Source organism: Pseudochaenichthys georgianus, chromosome 12 (assembly GCF_902827115.2).
Source record: "Pseudochaenichthys georgianus chromosome 12, fPseGeo1.2, whole genome shotgun sequence".
Taxonomy (NCBI): domain Eukaryota; kingdom Metazoa; phylum Chordata; class Actinopteri; order Perciformes; family Channichthyidae; genus Pseudochaenichthys; species Pseudochaenichthys georgianus.
This window is the reverse complement of record NC_047514.1, coordinates 10,841,579-10,866,212: the sequence shown is the minus strand read 5'-3', so window position 1 is coordinate 10,866,212 and position 24,634 is coordinate 10,841,579. Positions and strand designations below refer to the sequence as shown.

The window sequence follows — 24,634 nt, the reverse complement described above, 5'->3', positions numbered from 1 at the left end:
AACTGATATGAGACATGACCCTTTCACACACAGGTCACACCTTGATTTATATTCTCTCACCTCCGCTGATTTAAATACATTCCTGCAACACACATATTCAACTTAACATAGAAACCTACTTCGACAGCGAACAGGACAGCGTATGTAAAACAGATACAACACACACAAGAACAACTGAAGGCACTTCACAACCATATAATAAACACTTCCACACCTCTAATCTCTTGATGTTTGATCACAACAACCACATTAGATTTACAAATAGTGTGCATGTATATTGAGAAAAACAAAGAGATCATTCAAGGGTTTGGGGGTCCACCTCATAAGGGAAATGTCTCCGCGTTCCTAAAAGGCTATGATCTATTTCCAACTTTTCTTGCCATGAAAATATTATTTCATCACCATGACTGAGCCCAAATGTGGCATTTGGTTATTTATGGGCTTACTAAACGAGACAGTTTTGACAGTTTCTATTTCCAATTGCCGATGTCTTTTCCCTGACCGGTGGATGTTTTTCTCCAAGGTTGAAATAGATGGCAATAATGGAAAGCCTCTGAAATGAATCAGTAAATCACCCTTTTACTCTTTGTGAACACAAATAACAGTTGCCCTGCAGTTTTCAACCATACAGAGAAACATCCTACACAATAGAGCATTACACCTCACCAAAACTATTAGTGTTGAGATCACCGTAGAGTTTAAAGACAACTGTGACACTCTCAACAAAAACAAAACATATGATCCTTTCAAATCTTGTATGTATTGAATGACTGTAGCTAGGGGTGTAACGGTTCACAGAAGTCACGGTTCGGTTCATACCTCGGTTTGGGGGTCACGGTTCGGTACGGGTTCGGTACAACAAGGAAAAGTAAAAAAAAAGTGCCAAATGCATAATTTTTTTTGCTGTTATTTATTTTTAACAGTAGTGCAAGTTTTGGTATGAAAATAAGGAACTCTAACATTTGTAATCATTAACTGTATTACACAGTTAAAAACAAACCACAAACAGTAACACACACACTCAGATGGCCATATTATTGATAATGGCTGATGTCAAACTAAAAGGTTAAATAAGCTGTACAACTAAAAAGAATGTCTTGAAAATATTAAAATAAATAATAAGAAAGTGTTTCAATCACAATCAATAAAAGGCAATACAGAACTGTATAACATCTCCTGATGTCAAAATATAAAATAAATACAATGATAAATATAAAACAAAAATAAAATCTGTACCTTTTTAGAAGCAATGTCTAACATGTGTAATTAACTTGTGAGTGTGTGAGGCCATTATGCCTAAATAAAGGTACTCAAGCTTTACTCAAGCTTTTTCTTCAAAAAGACGAGTTTGTCTACGTTGTCAGTCGTGAGGGCAGATCTGTTGGCGGTAACTATGTCACCTGCCGTCGAGAAAACCCTCTCGCTGGGGACTGAGACTGACTCGGATGTGATTGAGCATGTTTGACGTGTTACCACTAGCATACCGCACCGCTGTCGAACAACGCCGATACACCGTCCTCGTCCGATCCACAACTCGCACCCCATCATTGTTGTAGTCCACAGGGAACCCGAAATGTTCCCACACACCTGATTTAAAAGAAGCAGGTGGGTCTTCTAGCTCCTGTGTGTTGTGTGAACTCGCCGTAGCTACTAACTTTTCTTCTTCATGTATTGTGTTCGTTTTGTTGTGTTTTGTTCTTGTTCTTCATTTTGTTATTTACGGGCGGCTGGCTTTTAGGCGCAATACCGCCCCCTGGATTATAAATAGTGTAATACTGCCCTGAGTGACAGACTTTTTTCCCACTCGTAAAAAAAAAGGCGTATTCGCCGTGTGACTGCATGTGCTGAACCGTGACGTCCGAACCGCGACGGTACGGGACGAATACGGATACCGTTACACCCCTAGCTGTAGCACTATATAATGCAGTTTGTGTCCACATGGATTACGCACAATTTCAATTTTCGAAAGGTCACTCTACATGATACTTCTCTTTTTCTTTACATTCAAAACTGCAGCAATGTACTATGGGTACTACATGCTCCCTGACGGAACGTTCTGTCTGGCCCCGCCTCCCCCGGGGATAGATGCCAGCTCCTACTATAACAGTATACCCTCAGCTGTCATGGCTCCCCCTACGTCTTCGGAGGCTTTGCCTAATCTGGGAACTACCCCCACGCCTCCTGTAAGTGTCGCAATGGCACCACCTGCTACAGCCCCCTCTCAGGTCCCCAGCTCTGCTGCTGCTGTTGTACCAGAAATCAGGTAGGAACTAATACACATCCCTGAGGAATACCAGTTTCTTTCGTTTTAGTGACATTCAAATGGAATAGTTAGTGCTTTTGAAATTAGTCCCGATCATGTATTAATACATTAATTTATTTGGAGCTCCTGATCAAGACAGAAACTGATTTCTAATGAGCTAATTTACATTTTTAACTAAAAAGCTTTATTTAGTGTTTGTTCTATGCATAGGGTATGATTAATCAGTTACTTAAATGACATTGAAATGACTTTTTTTCTTTCAACATCTTTAATTTGCCCATAAACAGTTCTAAACCTGAAGCTCAAGTTTCCACACCAGCGCCACAAGCCATCATCCCCCCACCACCCGACTCCCAGCCAGTCATAGACAAGCTGGCCGAATACGTGGCTAGGAACGGTGTTAAGTTCGAGGCCGGTGTCCGTGCCAAGAATGATCCACGGTAAGTGTTTCTCACCAGAAATAAATCTGTTGCTCAGGTCACATCTCAGTTTTTTGAAACTCTTATCAGTAACTTTACTTTAGATATTGTAGAAAGCTCTTCATCGTCCATTGGCTTATCTTCTATACAGTAAGTGCTCACCAATCATTTGATAAAGTATGTGTTCTTCCCTCTGTCTACTGTAGGTTTGACTTTCTGCAGCCTTGGAATCAGTACAACCCCTATTACGAGTTTAAGAAGAATTACTTCATGCATAGGGAAGGAAGAAGCGCTCCAGAGGTATAACTGTGTGTGTGTGTGTGTGTGTGTGTGTGTGTGTGTGTGTGTGTGTGTGTGGCCCCCCTCCAACTTTACTTACTATTCCTGTCCCCATCTTGACACCATAAGTAGAAACTGTTTTACACTTGGTGAGCATCCTGCCAATGCTTTATCACAGCTCATATGAGTGATCAAAACCTCCTACGTTAAACCCTTAATAGCTTGTTAAAGCTTGCCAAGTATCACATTAGTAACAACATTAGTGTCATGGATATTGTTGAAGAGGAGTTTTTAAAAGTGGGCTAAGTAAATGTTCAGTAAGAAATGTCAGGGTAATTATATTTAAATGTTTTCATTATAATATTTAGATGCAAAATATCTGTTACATGAGAGTCTTGGCAGAGAAACCAGCATGAAGAGTTTCACATTAAATAACAAACAGACTTGAAATAGAATGGCAAAAAATAAACAGCTGTAACAATTTAAACAATTGACATCCAACATTTAATTAGCATCCCTAAATAGTCTTCTATAAGAGAAATAAAGAACAAGAAACTGCCACTGACAACCATATAAACCAAATTGAAGGATTTGTAGTGTTATTTGCTTAATTCATAACATATTTGACAGACATTTTTGGAAATAATCATCATATATTTATGTTATCTTAATGCAATGTTCTATACTCTCATTTCTTTACTATATGCAGGGGTGCACATAACTGTTACGCATGCGCGGCAACAATCTGAAATGCGTACCGTCTCTTGTGTCACAAAGCGAATTTGCGTACCGACGTACTTGTGAAGCTTTTCCAGAAGGCGGTGGTCACGAAGTACTCCACTAGCCCCGGTCGACTTTCCTGAAGTAGCCTACTCCACTAGCACCCCTGCCCTCCCCTCCCGTTGACGTTCGCGATACAGAGGGCTTCATCACATAACTTTGAGTGGAGCCAGAAGTTGGAGTACCAAACACTGACTCCAGGTACTCATCGGAGTACCTCACTGAGAAAGTTATGTGCACCCCTGACTATATGGTCTCAATTGCATTGCTCAGTGGATGTTCGGTATTAGCAGATGAATCTCGCAGATGACCTTCACACGTAGTAAAAACAATGTTCTCCCATTTGCCCGCTGTCATCAACCTCACTCTTCCCCACCCCTGTATGTAATTATGTTGAACAGCATTTGCAGCCATTGTTTAGACCTGGGAAAATGTGGTTTCAGCGTTCACCTCACTTACACTCAACCTTGAAATTAGCTGCTTTTTGTTGCTGATAAGCTAGGACCTGTCATGGTAAAATTAGAGGAATAACATATTGAAATGACGGATGAGAGGGATACAGAGAACAAGAAGGATTTTAACCGGATGTGTATTTAAAACAAAAATGTAGTTTAAACTTGTCATCCAGCCCTCTTTGCAACTATCAAGACCTTTGAGGCTCAACATTCTGCCATTTCAATTTGTCTCTGTTGATTCTGCAATATTATTGAATCGAATTGCAGATTGCTGCATCACCTTATTTTTTAAACAAATTAATCGGTTGACTGCCCATGTGCAGACTTTTCAATTGTACTTATTCAGCAAGGCCAGTGCTGCAAAAGTACTACACATGCTGTCTATAATGTCCATAACAACTGAAATCCAATGATGCAGAATCTTCAGATGTATTTCTCTCCCTTTTTAGGTTGCGTACAGCATCAGTGGTCCCTTGTTGTACTTGTAATGTTTAAAGCAGAGCCCCATACAGGCTTAGCGTATGGTGATAGAGGATTTTGCACACAATGATCAGCTTTCTTATCTTTGTATCCTCTTAGTCAAATCAATTTACTGTCTGAAAAAATCCCTCTTGTTTTTCAATACAGTATTGGAAGGATAGTAACACAAATAAGATTTATTTTCTTACATAAATTCAGTAACTTTGAATGATCCCAACTTTATTTGACTTATAGTGACTGCTGAAGCCTCGTATTCCTTAACTTTTCGAACATCAAAGCCTCTTTGGTAGCTTCAAAACAACTCTACCCAAGGGCAACTCATTTAATTTATGTATAGACGCAAGGACGAGATACATCATATTTCTCCATACTAGTGATGAGTACAGTACAGTTCGCCAAGGGCCCTTTCGAATCTGATATCATGACACCTCAGAAGATGAATGGACTATGCATATCGAAGCATATTCACCAGAAATCTGAGTTGTTTATCATTTGTTTAAATGGAGTTCATTTTGAAGTTTCAAGCCAATCTCAAGGTTATTTATTCAGATAAATAAACTGGGTTATAGTTGGGTTTTACAATTTCCTATAATGTAGATCCTTTTAAGAAACTGAATAGATGAATGGCGGTTTACCTCTAATCTTCACAGTTGGCTGTTGGTTGTAGATACATGCATTTGAATTCATTCTAAGTTTACTTACTGAGAGAAAACTTTTATTTACCAGAATGTTCCGGCTTTTGTGACAATCTTATTCAGAGTGTTCAACAGTTTATACAGGCTCTCCCACGCCACCATCATCCCCCAGAATAAGGAATAAATGTGATTTGAGCAGCCAAATAGTGCGTGGGTTATAGATGAATAGTTGTTTCTTTTATTGTTATGCCAATGTATGCTGGCTTAAATTCAAGGTTTGTTGAGTCGGAGGAGAAAGTGAGAAGTAAGCAAAAAAGTTTTATGAGGAGCACATTTGTCTTCTGACGGATCAAATCTATTAGCTTGTCAGAGGAGTGAGGCCCATTAACAGCTCCGGCTGCTCCAACAAGCCGCTGCCTGGTTTCTCCATCAAGGAAGCTGCCTCCTGTTTGTGATTTGTGCCGTGGGTAATGGGATGCAGATATCGCTGCTGTCCGTCACTGCTTTTATTTATTGTTTGGTAGTTAATGAAAAGCAAGAAAGGACTGAAATCAGTCCAAGCAAACTTCAGCAGGATTTGGGGTAACTGCTGCATTGTAGACACATCAACATACTCTTTCAACTTTAAACTTTAAATTTTTGTATTTGATTTTGGAATAATGCCGTAAACACGTTTATGATACTTACACATTTTATTCAGGAGGATCACTAACACCACTTGTTATGATAGTTGAAGCATAAATGCAGTCACCAGAAGTAAATGGCAAGCTTTAGGCTGAAAATGACGTCACAACTCGAAGACGTTTAGTAGTCTCATTGTTTGTAACCACCTGTGTTTTTATGACACTTGAAGTTTCAGACATTCACATTTATTTAAGTGTGGGAGTTTACTGACTTATTTAATATAGAAGAAAATGATAAAATCTTGTTATTTTGTATTAACAACATACCTTATTTCAGACATCTAACCAAAGATACATTCAAAAAGAAACATTGCCTTTGAGATCAAGGAACCAGAAAGGGTTAAAATGCTAACTCATTTCCGGGTTTAAGTCTCATTCCTGATCCATTTTGTAAATAACTTCCAAGTTAAAGGTGTGGAGAGGTCTTTTCTGATTGGCTTAGAGTGAGTTTCTTTCTGCGTCTTCCCCTGTGACCTTTTGATTTTACAGTGTTTTTGTAGGATTTATATTCTCCAGGACCTCGGTAAAGTGCTTTGACTGTTGAAAGCTCTTTTCAATGACCGCTGCATAGTAGGAAGCTTCCTTTGAAGCGTTCTTCAAACATGGCAACATATTCCTCATGAGGCATTGTCCTCATCACCACTTTTTCCCTTTTTATTCCATTAGCGGTTTATATTTGGGATGGATGCTGAGAGCACAGGTGTTACTCCAGAGGGTTTCTATATCAATAGGTTCCATAAAGGCTCTGTGAAGAGGGATGGATCCTACAGTGGGATATTAGAGAGCCAATTTGAGCGGGTTGAAGCTAACTTATTCTTCGTCTAAATAGTATTCAAAAGCAAAGAGTAAAAACGAATAAAAAGAACATATTAATACTGCAATAAATGAATCCTGAACAGATGTATACAGCACCATTCACTGAAATAATGGCATTCTTTTTATGGTCACATGACTTGTTGCAACCCTCTCAACCCCTCTACCTGTAGCTGTTAAAGCATGTTTACATGATTTAACCTTTGATACCATAAAGAAGCAGGCTTGTATACTAGGGCTGCTCGATTATGGCAAAAATCATAATCTCGATTATTTGGGTCAATAATTGTAATTGCGATTATTAAATGTGATTATTCATTGACTTTGAAAACATCCATTTATTGGATAAAAAAAAATGTGAACAGTATGTTTTTAACAGTTGATTACCCTGAACTTTAAGTATAATTCAACTGAAAAACCCAAAACAAAAAAGTAATAATAATTGAAAAAAAAATTATCGTTTTATTTCGATTACGTTGTTTTCGTAATCGTTGCAAGCCATAATCGTAATCGTGATTAAAATACGATTAATTGAGCAGCCCTATTGTATACATTAATTGTTAGGGAAATAATTGTCCTAGACTCCTAGATATGACGTGCATGACCAACCCTGACGTCTGTTATCTCCTTTAAGGAGATAGGCTGCTTCAGCCATAATGTTGTTGTTCCCATTCTACGACCGGGCAACCCTAGGTCACAGATGGTTTATTGTTGTGGGTACACTGACACTTCCTTCTCGGTGTTTGTGGACTCCAAGGTGTGAAATCTTCGAGGCCATAAGTGTCAGACGCAAGTAACTCAGTGTTCCCAACTGTTTAGGCTATCTTCTCAAATATGTTGATTACTCTCTGCGAAACCAGTTAAATGGGCTGACGAGAGAGAGGCGCTCCAGATTTGACGTGGCAACTCTACCGTGAAGTCAGAACCTCTGGCCCCTGGACTTGTGATGTGAATCCTCCGGCCGAAGCTCCAAATATAAACCATCAGTGTTTGACATCAAAGCTCCTGCTCTTCTCGTGTCTCTTTCCTGAGTCGGTGACTCCCACTGCATTGCTGCTACACAGACGTTTCCCTTACATTAATAATCACATATGTCACATTACGCATACAAACATCTTTCCGTCTTTCAGCAATCTTCATCCAGTTTGCAATAAAGAAGTGTACTGTTGCAATGCGTACAAATACACCATTTATTTTAAACATGAATAAAACATATACAGTTACTACAGCTGCTGACTATAACGTAACTTGCTTTAGAAGATTAATATTTTGTTAAATTACAGTCTTGTACTGCTCATTATTTTAGTTGTTCCCATCGTTTTCAAACAAGATCCTGTCTGTATGCAGCACATCTTGCCTAAATGTGGCAATGTGTTGAATTATATATATTTCTTTCCCTCACATTGGCTTTAAATGGAAATGGCATTCAAGTAAAGGGTGTTTTTTCCAGTCAGGTGTGAGAGGAGTGCACATTGATGTGTATTGTCAGTCAGGTGCTGCACAGCCAACCTAAAACAACCATTCAAAGAGGACAAAATGTGGGCCCTGTACAAAAGCTGTACAACAAAAGTTGATCATTTCCCTGTCTGCTTTTTTTCTTACTTCCCAGACAGTAGTAACACCTCATTTGTAACATTAAAAGCTTGGATTGACTCTAAAGTGTCTTCTGATGCTATTAATGGTCTACTGACCTTTTCTATTCTGCACAGCTTCCACTATAGAGATGCTAAAAGCACTGAAAAACCTCCATTAATCACAGCCAGATGTCTGTTTTCTCCACAGTTGCTGTTGTCTCCTCCACAGAAACACTTACTTTAGCGGCGGCGAGACAACTTTGGAGGTGTAAACTGCAAGTGCTTTAGCTTTAAAATGTGGCAGAGGAGTGATTACAATGCTTGAATGCCACAGCTTTAGTTTGATTGGAAACTTTTCAAATCCATCTGCCAGTGATGTTCTAAAATAAAGCATCTTTTACTCCATGGGTTTGTGTTACGACAGGCAGATGGACATCCTGGATGTTCTTTTTTGTTTTACTTTCCCCATTCCAACTCTTTAGCACATTTTACTGCTGTACATCCAACGGTTAAAATGAAGGACAGCCGTGGAATCTAATTTTCAGCACCATCTGTCTCTTGTCAAACTCCTATTGCATCATGAACAACTTGAAACATACCATCAAGTTTTCTGATATGAAGAAATGTTACTTGTGAAAAGTGTTTACTTTAAATGGATACGGTGTACGGTGTATATTATCTTATCTTTCTGTATTTCTCCTCTCTTTCTTCATCCAGAGTGAGGCAGCAGATGAGGACGATGATAAGTCCAACACCCAGGACTCCAAGCTGACAAAAGGTAGAACACGAAAAAGAACACAGTGCCACTTTTACTTCCTCTTACTTTGCTGATTTGTTCAGTAAACAGATGCAAAGCCTCGGGGTAAATACGTGTACATTTGAGCACATATTTACTCATATGTGGGTGTTCACGCTACAGCTGCCTGTGAGGCACACAGCAGGTCACGAAGAAAAGTATTCTTCAGAGTAGTGCACAAGTAAACTATCCTGCCTCCCACAATAAGTATCTAAGTCCTATATTAAGGTTATTTCTGTATGGAATGAGGCACATTGTCTTCTCTTTCATCTCTCCTACAGCAGACTCATTAGCTTAGTTTAAACTCTCACTTTTATTTCGCCTGTCCGCCTTCATCCTGTTCGGTTGGTTTCCGTCTGTGTGTCTTGTCTTGTGACACTCTTCTTTGGTTCCTCTTCTTCTCTTTCCTATGTTTCCATATTCTCTGTCCATCCCTCTCTTAATCCTTCTCCCAGACTCTCCCTTTCTTCCATGTCCTGAACCTGTGTTTGTATTTATCATTGTCAAGTAGCCTAATTGCTTTGGTCAATTCATTTTGCATTTTGATCTGACTTTGTCAAAGGCCACGGTGCGCATGTCTACTTGTTAACAATATGTACTCTTCTAACCCCCTTTGGTCTCTAATTAAGATGTCTGCTTGTTTCTCTCTGTGCCATCCCAGCCTCCTTTGCCCCAATCTGTTTTGCCATCAGAGCAAAGGAGAATGACATGCTGCCGCTGGAGAAGAACAGAGTCCGATTGGACGACGACTCGGATGAGGACAAGGTCAGTTTGGTCTTTTCAATATGGATAGAAAATGGAACCTTGAAAAAATACATTTTGTATGAACCTGCATTATCAATTAAAATGATCTGTTTTTCCTACAGTTACTGGAGGAGCAGGGTCTGAAAGATGTCATGGGTGGGACGGAAATGTTTGAAAAAGTGATTGCTTCAATGAGTGCACCAGAAGAGAAGAGACCCTCCCTCAGTTTGGAGGAGCTGGAGGCCAAACAAGGTAAAAAGATGTTTGCGAAAACGATAAAAAACCCTTGTTAAAAATATACGAATCCTGCACTGCTTCGTCCTCCGTACCGTTTATTCCCCGGCTATCAGGCAACACAGGATAAAACATCAATGAATAATAATTGCTTGACTTTGTGAATTGCCAACACATGTTTCAAATTTAGTCCGACAACATTTCCACTCTTATTTCCCTGTATCTCAGTTTGTGCCTTCAGTCGGCCTCATTATGCCCGTCTGATTGACAGAATGTTGATTAGGCATCTGCAGTTGGATATGACACAGGTCATTCTTTTCCTCTATTGAATTTGTGTGTGCTAGATTTAAATTATCTGCGTCAGCATATAAGTACAGGTGCTTACAAGACATCTTCATTACACCCACTGGCATTCTGTTGCTTTCTGGGAGCGTTGGATTTTGCAGGAAAAGCAAGAGGGGAAGTGTGGAGATGAATAAATCCATTGAGTCTGAATTATGAATTCTCTCAACAGGGTGTAGCCTGCAGTAAGACACGAGCAGTGTGGTACAGCAAACAAGTCGTATATCTCTCCAAGGCCCTAATGGAGATGCATTTGCTCTATTTTTGTCTCTCTTTTGTTCCGTATGCTTGTAGAATATCTCACACTGGCTTTCCGCAGTCTTTACTAACCGAAAGTAATGCATCAGTGACTTTGCACTCAGAAACACTTGACATATTATGTCAGAAGGCATAAAAGCATTGTTTTTCTGCACATGGTTTACATTCTGTTGCCATTATCAGGGTTTTTATAGAACATATAGCATTTAAATATAGAAACAAATCTATCTCCGCTGATATAATAAGACCCCCGCTTGCTCAGTTAACCCTTTTCACAAAAAGCTCCAGCATAAAGGACTAAAAACACATTTTACTTATATGCATGTTGCCAATTTTATTTTCAAGGTTACAGTCCCATCTCTGAAATATTTATGTATTGTAATGTATGGCTATTAATTTCAGAAGTAATACGTTTTTTTTTACTAGAAGCCAGAAGCTATTGTACTTGAAGTTGATTCATTGCTTCTTGCTACACTTTTAAGAAGAAAAAAAAGATGCAATTGCCGTAGTTTAACGTCAAACAAACTTTGACAGCTTTGCCTACGTCTGCGTGCCTCTTTGAATGATCACAGAGCAGCTTAAATATACATTTATATTCTAAGCATACATTTTTTCAATCTGTCAAAGAAAACGAGCGGCAAGAGCCAATACCTTTTTTCGATTATCAATAATACATTGGGGCTTACTTAAAACAGAGGCACACACCTTCTAATACAAAGAGTGCTGTCATCTTAAAAAATCACCATCATTTCTTTTTGACGTGATCAGATGTAATGACTCAACCATTACATGAGGACTACTTGAAGAACGAGGTGTGCCTGCCTCTCAAAGCTTCTCCATAAAAGATGAAAGTAAAAAACGAAATGACGGCAATATTACAACAGTTTTTCGTAGACTATAAATATGTTATTGCCAGACACCTCTGTTGGATTTTTTTTGTCTGTACTGTCAATGGATCTGACTAGGGTTGAATTGCACAAGACCCAAAACCATCTCTGTGAATTGAATAGCGTGCTTTGTGTGGTAAGTATGCCACCTAAAGACCCTGAAAAAGTTAATTAATTTTCTTTTTTCGCCAAAGTTTAAACTGTTTGGATTTTTTCCTACTTGAGAAATCACTGTATTTATGTTTTTCTCTCGTCATAGAGTAACTAGCTTGTGCCTGAGGTAACAAAATGTCATACAAAACTGCTGATCGAAATAGGTTGACTTGCAAATACACATGATTGAAGTGGTCTTCCTCAAGTCAGTATTTCAGCGAAATGCCCTGCTGACACACCAAGCAGTCACCAGAGGACTAGCCGACGCTGAAGTCGGCTGTTGCCTGGCCGTGTTCTCCTGCGTTTTGGCCATGTGTCGCACGGGAACACACCGCACCGACTTCAGTGCGTGAGTGGCAATAACTCTCCTTACCAGCAGGCGGCGGTAGTGTGTATTCGTCATTCAAAAGAGGCAACAACCGGAAGACAGAGAAGAAGAGGAGTATCTTTTCTCCGTAATATCATACAGAGCTGGCCTCTCCTGAATCAAGGTGATGAGCAGGTCTTCGTTTGCATCATTCCAGATCGCCATGATGAGATGAAAATGAATAGCAGTCTGTGTGTGCCTTCTTAAATCGTTTGTTTACGTCCCTCACTTCCGCTTCGCTTCTCATGCACTGATTCGCTAGCTGAACAGCCAATCAGAGTGATTATTTGGTCCGACTGCCAGACCCGACTGCCAGACCCGACAGAGCGTAATGTCCTCTCTGAGGGCTGCCTAATAAATAGCTGGCTGTATTGGCTTTGCTGTGTGGCAAAGTGGCCGTCAGTCAGCAGGTCTAACTCGATCAGATAGCAGGAGAACCAGAGGCAGACAGCAGAACGCTAATCTATATTGACGGACTGGGAAACAGCCGCACACACACTAAATGCCGTTTCAGCGATAAGTACATGAATGGTTTAGGTCGCTGCAGACATTTCCCAGTGGATGTCTCTAGTGGTGACTTAAAATAACAGAATATCGTAATAAATCAATGTAGAGATGCTATTCAGTGTAAATGTCGATACACTTTATACACCTAGTTCATTTGTTGAGGGGCTTGCAGAGACTCTTGGGGTACAACAATGTATCAAATGGCAACATGGAAACTGTTAAAATGTGTTTCAGGCTATTATGTTTCGTGAAAAAGCTTTAAAAACATAGACTACGTACACTACCTGTGCAACACCAAAGCAGACGGACAGAATTAGCTACTGGGCTTACTGGTGCATTTAGCAGCTAAAGAGAGAGATATTTACCTCAGGAGTTGGTTAAGACCAAAAATGGAGCTACAAATAGGAATGACCATTGGTGGTTATGATACAGTATGTTCACAACTTGTGTTCTGCTACCCTAGCATGACTTAACATAACTGTCATTGTGGGTTTAACCAATATTTTCATTATCAAAGTGTCCATTATTTAAATCACTGTTTAATTCATTCAATTTCATTTTCACTCATTACAGAAACATTGGGTGAGGGAAAGTATTCATGACATTATATACATTTTACTGTACAATTCTGGGCCAAAAAAACAAAGCAAACTTTATTAATGTTTCACTGAAGCACATAAGACAAAGATGTGTATCAATTCTTAACTCATCATTTTAATTGTGATGAAACCCACCCTTCCTAGATCCATAACTACTTCACAGACAATGAAAGGGTTTTGTTTCAAAAGAAGCTGTTATACATTTTCCCAAATGTAAAACGGTGTGAGTGTATTGGTGATACATTGTGTCATATGAGTCTATGAATACAGCAGTCAGCCTCTGTGTCGTGTCACTGTCTGGGTTACACATTGATGCTGCTCCACTTGAATACCGTTCACACTGTACTCCAGAATGATTTGCCTCGGCTGCCGGCCTATTTTAAACCCTGAACAGATTACAGTAGCCCCTGCTGTAGCATCACTTAACAACTTGTTCTCCGCCAGCGTTTGCTTTAGACTTCACTCTTGCCGCTGTCTCACTCTTCCTGTGACCCGTCTCATCGCTCCTCACCTGTCTATCCCCAACTCGTCTGTGTCACTTCATCTCCTTCCCTCGCAGAACTGTGCATATGTTTCACCCCCAATTTCACTCGGATATGTCTCCTCTTCTCCTCCTACATTTTGATGCCTACTTTTTTTCTGTGTAAACCTTGGATTGCATGACATTGTCTACCATTGGAGATTCAGTCAGGCCCTATACTTTTCATTTGGAACTTCAACAGCACGTTTCTTCTTGTAGGTCCATACTTTTCTGAGGTTTTTGTTGTGTCTTACACTCTCAATTGTCCTTCTCTGTCTCTATTTGTGTCTTTGAGCCTTCCTTTAGATTGTTGGCTTCCAAATACCGTTTACCTGTAGTGAGAAGCAGAGCATAACCCCTCTTTCCCTCCTTTTCTCTGTCTTTCAAATCATTCTCCTCACTCATGGCACTATAGCAGAGGTATTTCTAGCTGTGATTAGAAACAAAAAAAAAGGACTACAATTGTTTTCATCACCTTCCAACCGTCTCTCTCCTGTTTTTGCCCTCTCAGCTAAGCAGAAACTGGAAGACCGTTTAGCCGCGGCAGCCAGGGAGAAGCTGGCCCAGGCTTCTAAGGAGTCCAAGGAGAAACAGCTACAGGCGGAGAGGAAGAGGAAGGCAGCACTCTTCCTCCAGACCCTCCGCGGCCCCTACGCTGGGGAGCCTGATGCCAAGAGAGCCGAGCTAGATGCTACTGCACAGCTTAAGGTAGGCGAGCGCTTAATAAAGGGGTGTGTGTGTGTGTGTGTGTGTGTGTGTGTGTGTGTGTGTGTGTGTGTGTGTGTGTGTGTGTGTGTGTGTGTGTGTGTGTGTGTGTGTGTGTGTGTGTGTGTGTGTGTGTGTGTGTGTGTGTGTGTGTGTGTGTGTTGATTGTACGTTTGCATTTTTTTTAATCTGTTTTTTGATAATCAAACCGCCACTTGATGTTCAACTAGCTTCGGTTTCTTTGACATGGTTGGCAGCCCCACTATTTTCTACAATATGTGAAAGCAAGTCATTTTACAATTTTAGCAATAACAGTCTAAACAAACTTTTCAAACATGAATACAGAATTTAGACTTGTCTCCCTGCACTCATAACCTTCCATTTTGTGCTTTTTTAATTACCACAAAAAGGTCGACATAATAATAATAATAATTCCTTATATTTATTATAGCGCTTTTCCAGATGCTCAAAGCGCTTTACATATACACATTACACATATTTTGTATACATGCAATGGTCACTGTGGACAATACCCACAGGAGCAAGTTCAGGTGAAGTGTCTTGCCCAAGGACACACCGGCTTTACAGACGCAGCAGCGGCGGGTTTCACCCCTTGATCTGATGATCATTGCACAGCGCACTGCGCCACACCGTCCATCTTCACGCCTCGAAGTCATCGAGGCGCTTTTACAAGCTTTTACAAGTATACATTAGTATTATACATGTACTGTGGACAATACCCACAGGAGCAAATCCGGGTGAAGTGTCTTGCCCAAGGACACAACGGCCTGACGCAGTGGCGGCAGGAGCGGGTTTCGAACTAGAGTTCCCCAGCACTCCCCCTTGATCTGATGATCGGATGCACAGACCACTGCGCCACCCGTCACATATCTTGTATAGGTACAATCAAAACATTTTAACAATGAAGCTTTTTGGGGTGAATGACAGCAACTAATGCCACCCACTGACTTCCAATATTCCGCCATTGAAAGTGGATAAAAGATCACAATTGCTGTCGGTAAAAGGATTGCTTGGATCCTGCCACATTAATTTGTTGGCTGTGCTTTTTCAATACAGCTTCTTAGTTTGTCTCGATGTTGAATTGCTGCAAATATTTGGTTCTAGTAGAAGTTCAGTCAAAGGTCACATCAACTACAGATGGCTCCGTAACCCCATATATTACAACAGCCTCAATCTTTATGTCTGACTATAATTTCAAACATGTACCAGATGGCATATTGTGTTCTCTTTCCTGTGATGTTTTATTATTGATTATGTTGAAATGAAGTCGCAGCAACCTACAGCTGTTGGATCTCATCTGTGTGCGGCTATATTGATGGCAGTTTCCAGTTTATGCTGCCATGCAATAATATATTAAGAGATGAATGTCAGCTTGCTGGGGGAATATCTTTATGTACATCAGTCACATATATGTCGTGAATATTGGGTAGCGGAATACATTTAAAGATCGCATGAATACAGCGGGTGAAGTATGTCAGACATTGTTATTGAGCTGCTGTTGAGTGGAATTTGTGCCGAGGCTCTGCTTTGTACGTGTTCTCCTGTATGAGCAGCTTCAGGCCTGGGACATTCCAATCAATAATTTCTGTAAAAGGAGGTGGTCTTGTATGCTGAATGAGTATTTCACTCCACAGCCATACTCAACTCATAATGGAGCCTCGTATATTTTCCTTGAACCGCAATGCAATGTTTTTAACAAACACTGTTTTGAAGGCCGAGGGTAGAATCTTTCCTAAGGTCTAAATAGCTTTATTTGTCGTCTTTGTTGTGGGTACGAGTATGGGTTTTTTCTTATTATTTTATTGAATAGAAATGACTATGTAAGTTTTCTTAATGGCATGATGCTGTATTTCTATTTGCAAAACGCATACATGTTAAAAATCAGAGGATGCAGGATCCCAAAAAATGCAGTCATGGGCAGTTGAAGAATATCTTTCCTCGTGTTGACCATTGTACTTGGTACATTGCACTTTTATTAGTTTTTGAAGGTGATTAAACCAACAACCAAAGTGCCAACCAACAAGTGTCATTAAAATATTCTTTCATATTATTAGAAAGGGTTTCAGTAAATATCCTATCCAGTTATTATTAAGAAAATATCATACACCAAGATTTTACTGGTCAAATCATTTCAAGGTACCATTTAATCTGGCCCTCTATTGCATCGTTGAGCTTTGGCACAGCATTTTGAAACACTATCGATTTTAGAGATGCTTTAATTTAAATGTTTTGTTTTGTAAATCTTATGCCTTTAATTTTATTTTCAGTTGGCTCAGCATAAGTCTATTGCGTTAAGGGTTTGTTCTAAACAGTTCGTCTCTATAGGGGTGCTGGTCTTTATAAAAGCCCATCAGATGATGCATAACTCTGAATTTATATTTTTTCACCTGGACACACACACACACACACACACACACACACACACACACACACACACACACACACACACACACACACACACACACACACACACGATGCGTCTTGCCTTGTCTCCATGTTATATGAGCAATGGACCATAAATCATCCTATTGGCTGACATGTGTAACCAGTACAAATAAATGCTGTGGTTAACTGATTAACATTAAACCCTTGATCCCTCATTTAATTTCAAACCTTTATTTAACCAGGTGAATCCCAAACTATTTTTCAAGAGAGACCCTGCAGACAGTATAGGGAAATCAATGCAAGATGACTCTCAAATCCTGCTTGTCTAAACTCTGTTGCACCCCTACAAACAACCTAATAATTCACGATAAAAATGTATCAAATAAAGCGGCCTTTCTTCTGCCCACCATTTTCAATGTTCTCTGTTTTGGTGCTCTAAATGTTCCTTTTGTTGATTATATTTTGTGTGCCTCAATAATGTACATTTTAAAAGCCCTTTGTCCATCATATTTAACAAAGACAAAAAAAGAACCCTTTATAGTGTAAATAAGACTGGGTGCGATCATTTGATGTGTAGATGGCCTGTCCATTTGATGGATGTTGCATGTCAGCTCTTCATATGAGCCCAGCTGACCTGGTGTTTCAGTGGTGGGCCAGCTGGCAGTGGGCGGGCTCCTGTCACTCTTCTCCAGATGTTCTGTGACACCTGCCGGGGCCATCAGAGTGTACAATCCCTGAAGGAACTACCAACATCCAGGTCATTGGCCGACTAATTAATAAAGGATATGTTTCATTTCATTTCAAACCTTTATTTATACAGATAAATCCCATTGAGATCATTGATCTCTTTTTCAAGGGAGACCTGCTCAAGTAGTTCCACATGAAACATAAAAACATAAATAGAACAACAAAAGGACATCATACAGCATAATTTACATAATTATCCACATAAACAGGTACCAATAGCTTCTGATTGACTAGCATCCAACCGAGCTTTAAAAACATTTAGTGGCACCAGATTGTTCAGTTTCCATTTAATTTGCAGACTATTCCAAGACAGAGGAGCTGCGCATCTAGAAGCTGTCTTCCCTAAGACAGTCCTAGCAGTTGGCACATTTAATAAAACCACAGCATTCGATCTCAGGCAGTAGCCATGTTAAAGTTAGAAGCAGTTTTCAACTTGTGTTCTGATCAGTCTACAAAGTACAGTATGGTATTTAGAAAACGTTGGACAATCCAAACAGAGATGGCAGTGTGTTATGTGCTATGTTGATGGACATGGAGAATATACATCAAAGAATGATGCTGTTACTTTAAGTAGTCTTTACTTTTTTAACTCTGTCATTCTGTTGGATATAATTAATTTGTTCAGAGTCAATGTATAGTGCAAGACTAATGATTTGTTATGAATAAGAAGCCATTTGAAGAACAGGTGATGCCTGAGTGGAAAGGCTTGAAGATGATTAATTTGACTTTTAGTTGGCAGTCGTCAAAACTGTGTTTTTTAAGGCCAGAAAAAAGGATGGTGAGGTAGTGAAGGTTGTTGGGGCTTTAGATTCTGTAGGTTTGAGGACCAACTTGAATGCTATGTTTTTGTAGCGGTATCAACGTGTACCGACTTTTGGGTCTGGAAATGTAGGCTCATCTTGTTGTACCCTGTATGTTTCTTGTTTGTTTCTTTGCCATGTGAGATGTGATCTCTGTTCTGTGTCTATGACTGATTGACCTGAATGTTTTATGTGTATTATCTCGTTGCCCAAGACAATTTCTCCTAAGGGAGACAATAAAGCTCTCTCTTATCTTATCTTACCCAGTGTTGATAGGTAATTATAACCTAGAGAATAAGTTCTGATTTTGTAACTTTGCAATGACATAGTCTTGGTAACTTGTGGCTTTTCATATTGTTTTAAGGGGGCGCAGATACTGTGTACCCACTGATAGTTTTCATCGAACCAATGGGGTGTCTCAATGGCTCAGTCCTAAAGGGAAATCCACTTATTTTAGAAATCAAACGCTGTTTATTGGTCCTTTTTTAAAACTGCAACTGTAAAGAAAAACATTTGCGTTGGGACTTTTGTGAAATCTAAAATAATATTGTTCTCAAGTGATGTTTTTTAATTCGACCTCAGGTGGGGCTTAAGCCTACAAGTTTGAAGAAGGGGAAAAAAACATTGGCGTTTTTGTTAAGTGAGTTCTACAGACCTCTCCTTACCTCTTCTTGATGCAAGGGGTTCCATGCTAACTTAACCGCCGATAACATAATTTGATCTCTTTTAATTATGTGAAATGTAAGCCTTTGGTTTGACCAAGAAAGATTTCATAAAGAAGACGATACCTCCTTTCTGCTGTATCAATTCTTAGAATTGTTTAACTGCCCATTGTATATTGATGGAGCACTATTTCAAACCATGTTCAGTCAGACATTGCGGCTTCATCTCTTTTAATAAAGCGATTATATATTTTTGTATCAGTCGGTCATTGGAGACTATCACATCAATTCTGTGTTCATTCACTATGACAGGACAGTTACGGAAAGAGCCCCAGTACTCAGGAGGGGAGCTGAGGCACTTCTGAAAACAGCAACAAATTGGATATTAATGATATGAAGGAATTAGAATGTTCTCCGCCCGCTCACAGGCCGCCATCAGTGATGGATTTCACAACTTATTTAGCAGGCAAGGCCTTAATTAATGACCATTGTGATCATAAGGGAGGCCTGCTCCTCAGTGAATTTCCTCTTTCATTTTCTCTTCAATTGACTTATTAATGAATTAAGTTATGTTCTGCTGCCTGCTTTCTTTGATTACCATTTGATCATGTGCCACGGTAAAATACAGAGTATTTAACATGAGAAGGATCTTCTCAACGATGTAAAATGATGTCATTCGCAGTGATTCGTAGTAAATTAACTAATTGACTCGGAGCATGCAGATCATTAATTGAAGCATACACATACTGTTATTCTACTCATATCAAAATAGGCGTGCGTTTAATGTCTCTCTTATAATTGTTTGCACTGTATCAATGCAGTTTCTCAGCTTTCGATTCATTCTTGTGCCGTCTTAAAAGTGATATGGAAAAAGTCCAATTTATTAGATTAACTTAATTAAACCAAAATTGGGAAATTGTTTCATTATAGCCTTATCTAAACACGGCTTTACACGTCGGTTAAAAATAAATATAAACGGTCACTATATAAATATCAACAGAAGAAAGATGCATATCTATAACGTTTTTAAAGATTTCACAATATATAATAAACAGAATAAGTTAGAATACACGATAATATACCGACCTACAAACACAATATATATATATATATATATATATATATATATTAGGGCTGTCAAACGATTACAATTTTTAATCAGATTAATCACAGCTTAAAATTAATTAATCATGATTAATCACCATTCGAACTATGTCCAAAATATGCCATTTATTTATGTATATTGTTGTGGGAATGGAAAGATAAATGAAAGCAGGCGGATATATCCATTTAACATACAGTATCTATGTTTATTATAACATTTTTCTGCATGTCAAAATGAAAGACAACCCACACACCTATCAATCATCAAACCGTGGGGTCTTAATTCATTACGTGTTGATTTCTATCAACGGGGGAGTACTTCAGGAAAGTCGACAGAGGGGGGGGGGGGGGGCGAGTGGAGTACTTCGTGACCACAGAGTGTGAACGTTGTGATCAGCTGTTTTAGCGCAGTTCTCCAGTGATGGGGGGAGTCTCTCTCCGCAGCCAGTTGGCGTAGTTTTGGCACAGTTCCGTTGTACAGACCGACGCCAACACCAGCCCTGTCTGTGCACACGGAGACCGACTCTGTCGTCCGGTGATCGAACCGCCTTCTGGAAAAGCTTCACAAGTACGTCGGTACGCAAATGCACTTTGTGACACAAGTGACGGTACGCATTTCAGATTACGCACATAACCTGCGTACCAGTTATGTGCACCCCTGTACCAGAGCCATATTATTACTATTATATGGCTCTGCCCTGTACTACAGCAAGAGTATTCTCCGTCGGGACTTCCTGCAACAACACCACGCCGTTATCAAAGATGTTCTATTGAGAAGACGATCACTACGTGACAAAAGTTTTCAAAACTGTGACTACTGAAATCAATCTTACTAACTGCTGTCTGTGCAATTTACTCCGCGAGTTGGCAGACTTTATTTTGCTTACTTTAACATCATTTTTCATGGTGGGGCTAAGCCATTTCTTGGTATGGGTGTAGCCTACCCCAGACATACCCTGGCGCTGCCACTGGTGGCACGTAGGGCCTATGGGGCGGGCCATTCTGCACATGCGTTAAATGCGTTAAATATTTTAACACAATTAATTCAAAAAATTAATTACCGCCGTTAACGCGATAATTTTGACAGCACTAATATATATATATATAGGATACTCTTAAGATTGCTATCCTGACTTTTCTGTAAAGTGTCTCAGGCTGAAGTTATAAGTAGTTTTTCTTAATCAATATATATATATATATATTATATAACTGCTAGAATCCACTTCAAGACACTGGTACTTGCGTACCATGCTGCAAATGGATCTGGCCCTTCCTACATCCAGGACATGGTTAAACTCTACACCCCAGCGCGTGCTCTACGCTCTGCATCAGCCAAACGACTCGCTGCACCCTCGCTGCGAGGGGGACCCAAGTTCCCATCAGCAAAAACACGTGGGTTTGCTATCCTGGCTCCAAAATGGTGGAATGAGCTCCCCATTGACATCAGGACAGCAGATAGCTTACACACCTTCCGGCGCAGACTGAAAACTCATCTCTTTCGACTCCACCTCGAGCGATAGAACTATTAACAAAGAACTGCTAACGAAGGACTGGCTTATCTATAGCCAGTTGAGTAGCACTTGGCTCTATGAAACCTGATGTACTTATATGATGCTGTTTTCTTCAAGGTTGTGTCTTCCTGGTCGAATGTACTTATTGTAAGTCGCTTTGGATAAAAGCGTCAGCTAAATGCAATGTAATGTAATAATATATTATCTTCTATATTAAGAGAATGTCTCTCCTGGGTGTTACTCCCCTATTCCTCAGTTTTCCCTCTCCTCTCCTCATAACCCCGGACTGCAACTTTTTTTTTTTCATTGTTACCCCTGCTGTCTGAATTTCCGTATCTTGCTCCAGCAGGTGTGAAGCACAGACATTTTCTCATCCTGGTGTTGGGAGAAGCTTCCCAAACGTCAGTCCTAATTTCAAACCAAACACTGCTTCCTATCTTTTCATTATTTCTCCCTCAGCCCAGACACCAGATAGTGTGCAAACAGAAAGGTGTAATAAATATTCCTCTCTTCCCTGCCTGTTTGTAGATACTTATTGATCGTCTTCTGTCCTGAGCACTTTCTCTTTCTTTCCTGCCCTTACTTACCTCATTTGCTTCTCACTTTCATCTTCTTTCCTCAGCTTCCTCTCTACATCTTTATGTCCCTCCCTGTCACTCTTTTCATGCTCCACCCATGTGCAATTTTGAGCAGATGGGTCTGATTGAATTGGAGAGATTAAAGTCACGGCCCACATTCATTTCCTTTCCGTCTTCCCTGTTCATCACTCATCACTCTGGTCACATCATTTATGTAAATGTGAGCATATAAAGTGTGCCATCGGATGTCTTTCTTTATCTACATGCTCTTTTAGCACCGTGAGTGCATACATAAGTAAAAAGGGGTGATCCCATGAGCAATATAAGACCTAACCCTGGAAGATAAAATCCAACCCCCGAAGATTTAGTGTCTCCTTTAATCCACCGATGGCCTGAAACCATCTTTTCAGCATGAATCCGGCAGCAGGCCAATTTAAAACGAGCAGACAGAACCACATTTGAGCAATTAGAGGCACTTTGCAGCTGACAGTTGTAGCTCAGCGTGTAGCCCTGTGTTGTGTAACCCACACTTTTTAATCTGCCCAGTATGGATTTTCTTTTTCCTTATTTACTTTAAGTTAAGAATATGTAATAAGAGAGTGTGGGCTTTGACTTTGCCAGCTGGTTAACGACCCCATGTCCTTTTTATTGCATGTATGTACCTTTTTTATTATTATTTAAAAAACTTTTCAACCTATTTAATTCCTGTACCTACATCTATACAGCTTGATGTTTTAAAGGTCCCCTATTATACTCTTTTTCAACTATATAATATAGGTCTCAGATATATACATATTATACTCGAAATACCAAAGAGATCATGCATTGTAGCATCCCATAATCCCCTCTGTTTCAGCCCTGTTTCAAAAGTGCTGATTCTGTATCTGTAGCTTTAAATGCTAATGAGCTTCTGCTGCTTTTTTTTCACAAAACGTTGTCTCTTCTTAACATTTAATAAACTATGAATGTGTCATACCCACCTAACGGGAAGAAACTCGGCTAACTGACGATATGAACCATTTTTACCGGAACAAAACACAAGTCTCACAACAAGCGTCTAAATGAGCCCTGAGTGAAAAAACTTAGCACAGAACTCAGTATAAATACTAAATTACTTATCAGATCTGCACAAACAAGATATCAGCTAGCAGGCTGAGATTCCACAGATTCTAGAAATATAAGTATCATCACTGAGCAATCATCACTGAGCAATCAGAACTCGCGACAGGGGAAGCAAACCCAGACAACACACAACGTAGCTTTACAGAGCAAAAACGGCAAATATGTCTTACTTTTTTGCTGTTTCTGATCAAAAGTTGTGTTCAATGGCATTAAAACGAGAAAAACTCTGCTGAAGGTTAATCCAATGTGTCTGTCACTTTGAAATGATTACAGATAATCTGTCAAAAACGGAGATTTCATATTAGCTGCTATTAGAGCTACAACCCAGCTTCCGGTTTTGGGCAAACTGTGTGCGCATCACTCTCACTCCTCAATGGAAATGTTTAGATGGATTTAGGAACTTCCCCTCGATTCTATTGGCTCTAACGGTTCAAAAGAGATGTCAATCATCAAAATCGACCGAGGGGGGCCATTGATATGGAAAATCCACCCAAATGACCCCAGAAGTTTTTAGTTTTTTTGCTAAATCTCTCTAAAAAGGTCAAATGTCACTTGTTTTGCATCAATCTTGATACAGGGTACTTATTATATGTTGTACTTTGGATTCCTATAGCTTTTAGTCTTCGATCCCATCATTCAAGGGTGGTTTTCACTTTATAAGTAATGTTTGTTTTTTTTGGACGGACACTCTAATTTATATTTCTTTACTGTGTTCAATCTGAATTTACTTTAAAATAAAAACATCTATATTTATTCTGACTTTTCAACATTATCATTGCTTTGAGAAAAAAGATAATTAATTTACCCCTTTTTAGAAGTGAAGTTATGGTCATTTGTTCTGGGAATGTCATTTTCGAGCCTGAGACCTGAAAAACAGGCTTCGGGCTTAACAGGTTAATATGGCATTTAAAGTAATACAAATTCGTATAATTCGGCCTGAAAAGTTAACGCTGTTAAGTTTTCTACAAGAAAACCAATGAAGTATTCTTCAGCTTTCACTTATAAGGAGGAATCTCAAACTTTTTTTTCTTCTAATTCTTCCTTTACCATCGGAGTTATATAATCCTGTAACATTGACAAAGATGGACACAGGGGTATTGCATAAATACATCTCTAATCTCCGTACAAAATCAGCCGTGTGCATCACCTGCATCTCAGCAAGGAGACAAGCCCCCATATTGATTTGTCCACAGATCGAGAGATCAAGCGTT

At 39.6% G+C, this 24,634-nt stretch overlaps 1 protein-coding gene across 3 annotated transcripts in view; it reads left to right on the top strand.

Annotated features, from left to right (window-relative positions):
- The window catches only part of sfswap (splicing factor SWAP), a 54,593-nt gene that overhangs the window by 13,113 nt on the left and 16,846 nt on the right, over nucleotides 1-24,634 (top strand). For all 3 annotated transcript variants that reach the window (XM_034095590.2, XM_034095591.2, XM_034095592.2), the window contains 7 exons: nucleotides 2,017-2,263; nucleotides 2,551-2,703; nucleotides 2,889-2,982; nucleotides 9,099-9,159; nucleotides 9,839-9,942; nucleotides 10,044-10,173; nucleotides 14,300-14,496. In XM_034095590.2, coding sequence (XP_033951481.1) covers nucleotides 2,017-2,263; nucleotides 2,551-2,703; nucleotides 2,889-2,982; nucleotides 9,099-9,159; nucleotides 9,839-9,942; nucleotides 10,044-10,173; nucleotides 14,300-14,496 — 986 coding nt within the window. The remainder of the gene's footprint in view (nucleotides 1-2,016; nucleotides 2,264-2,550; nucleotides 2,704-2,888; nucleotides 2,983-9,098; nucleotides 9,160-9,838; nucleotides 9,943-10,043; nucleotides 10,174-14,299; nucleotides 14,497-24,634) is intronic.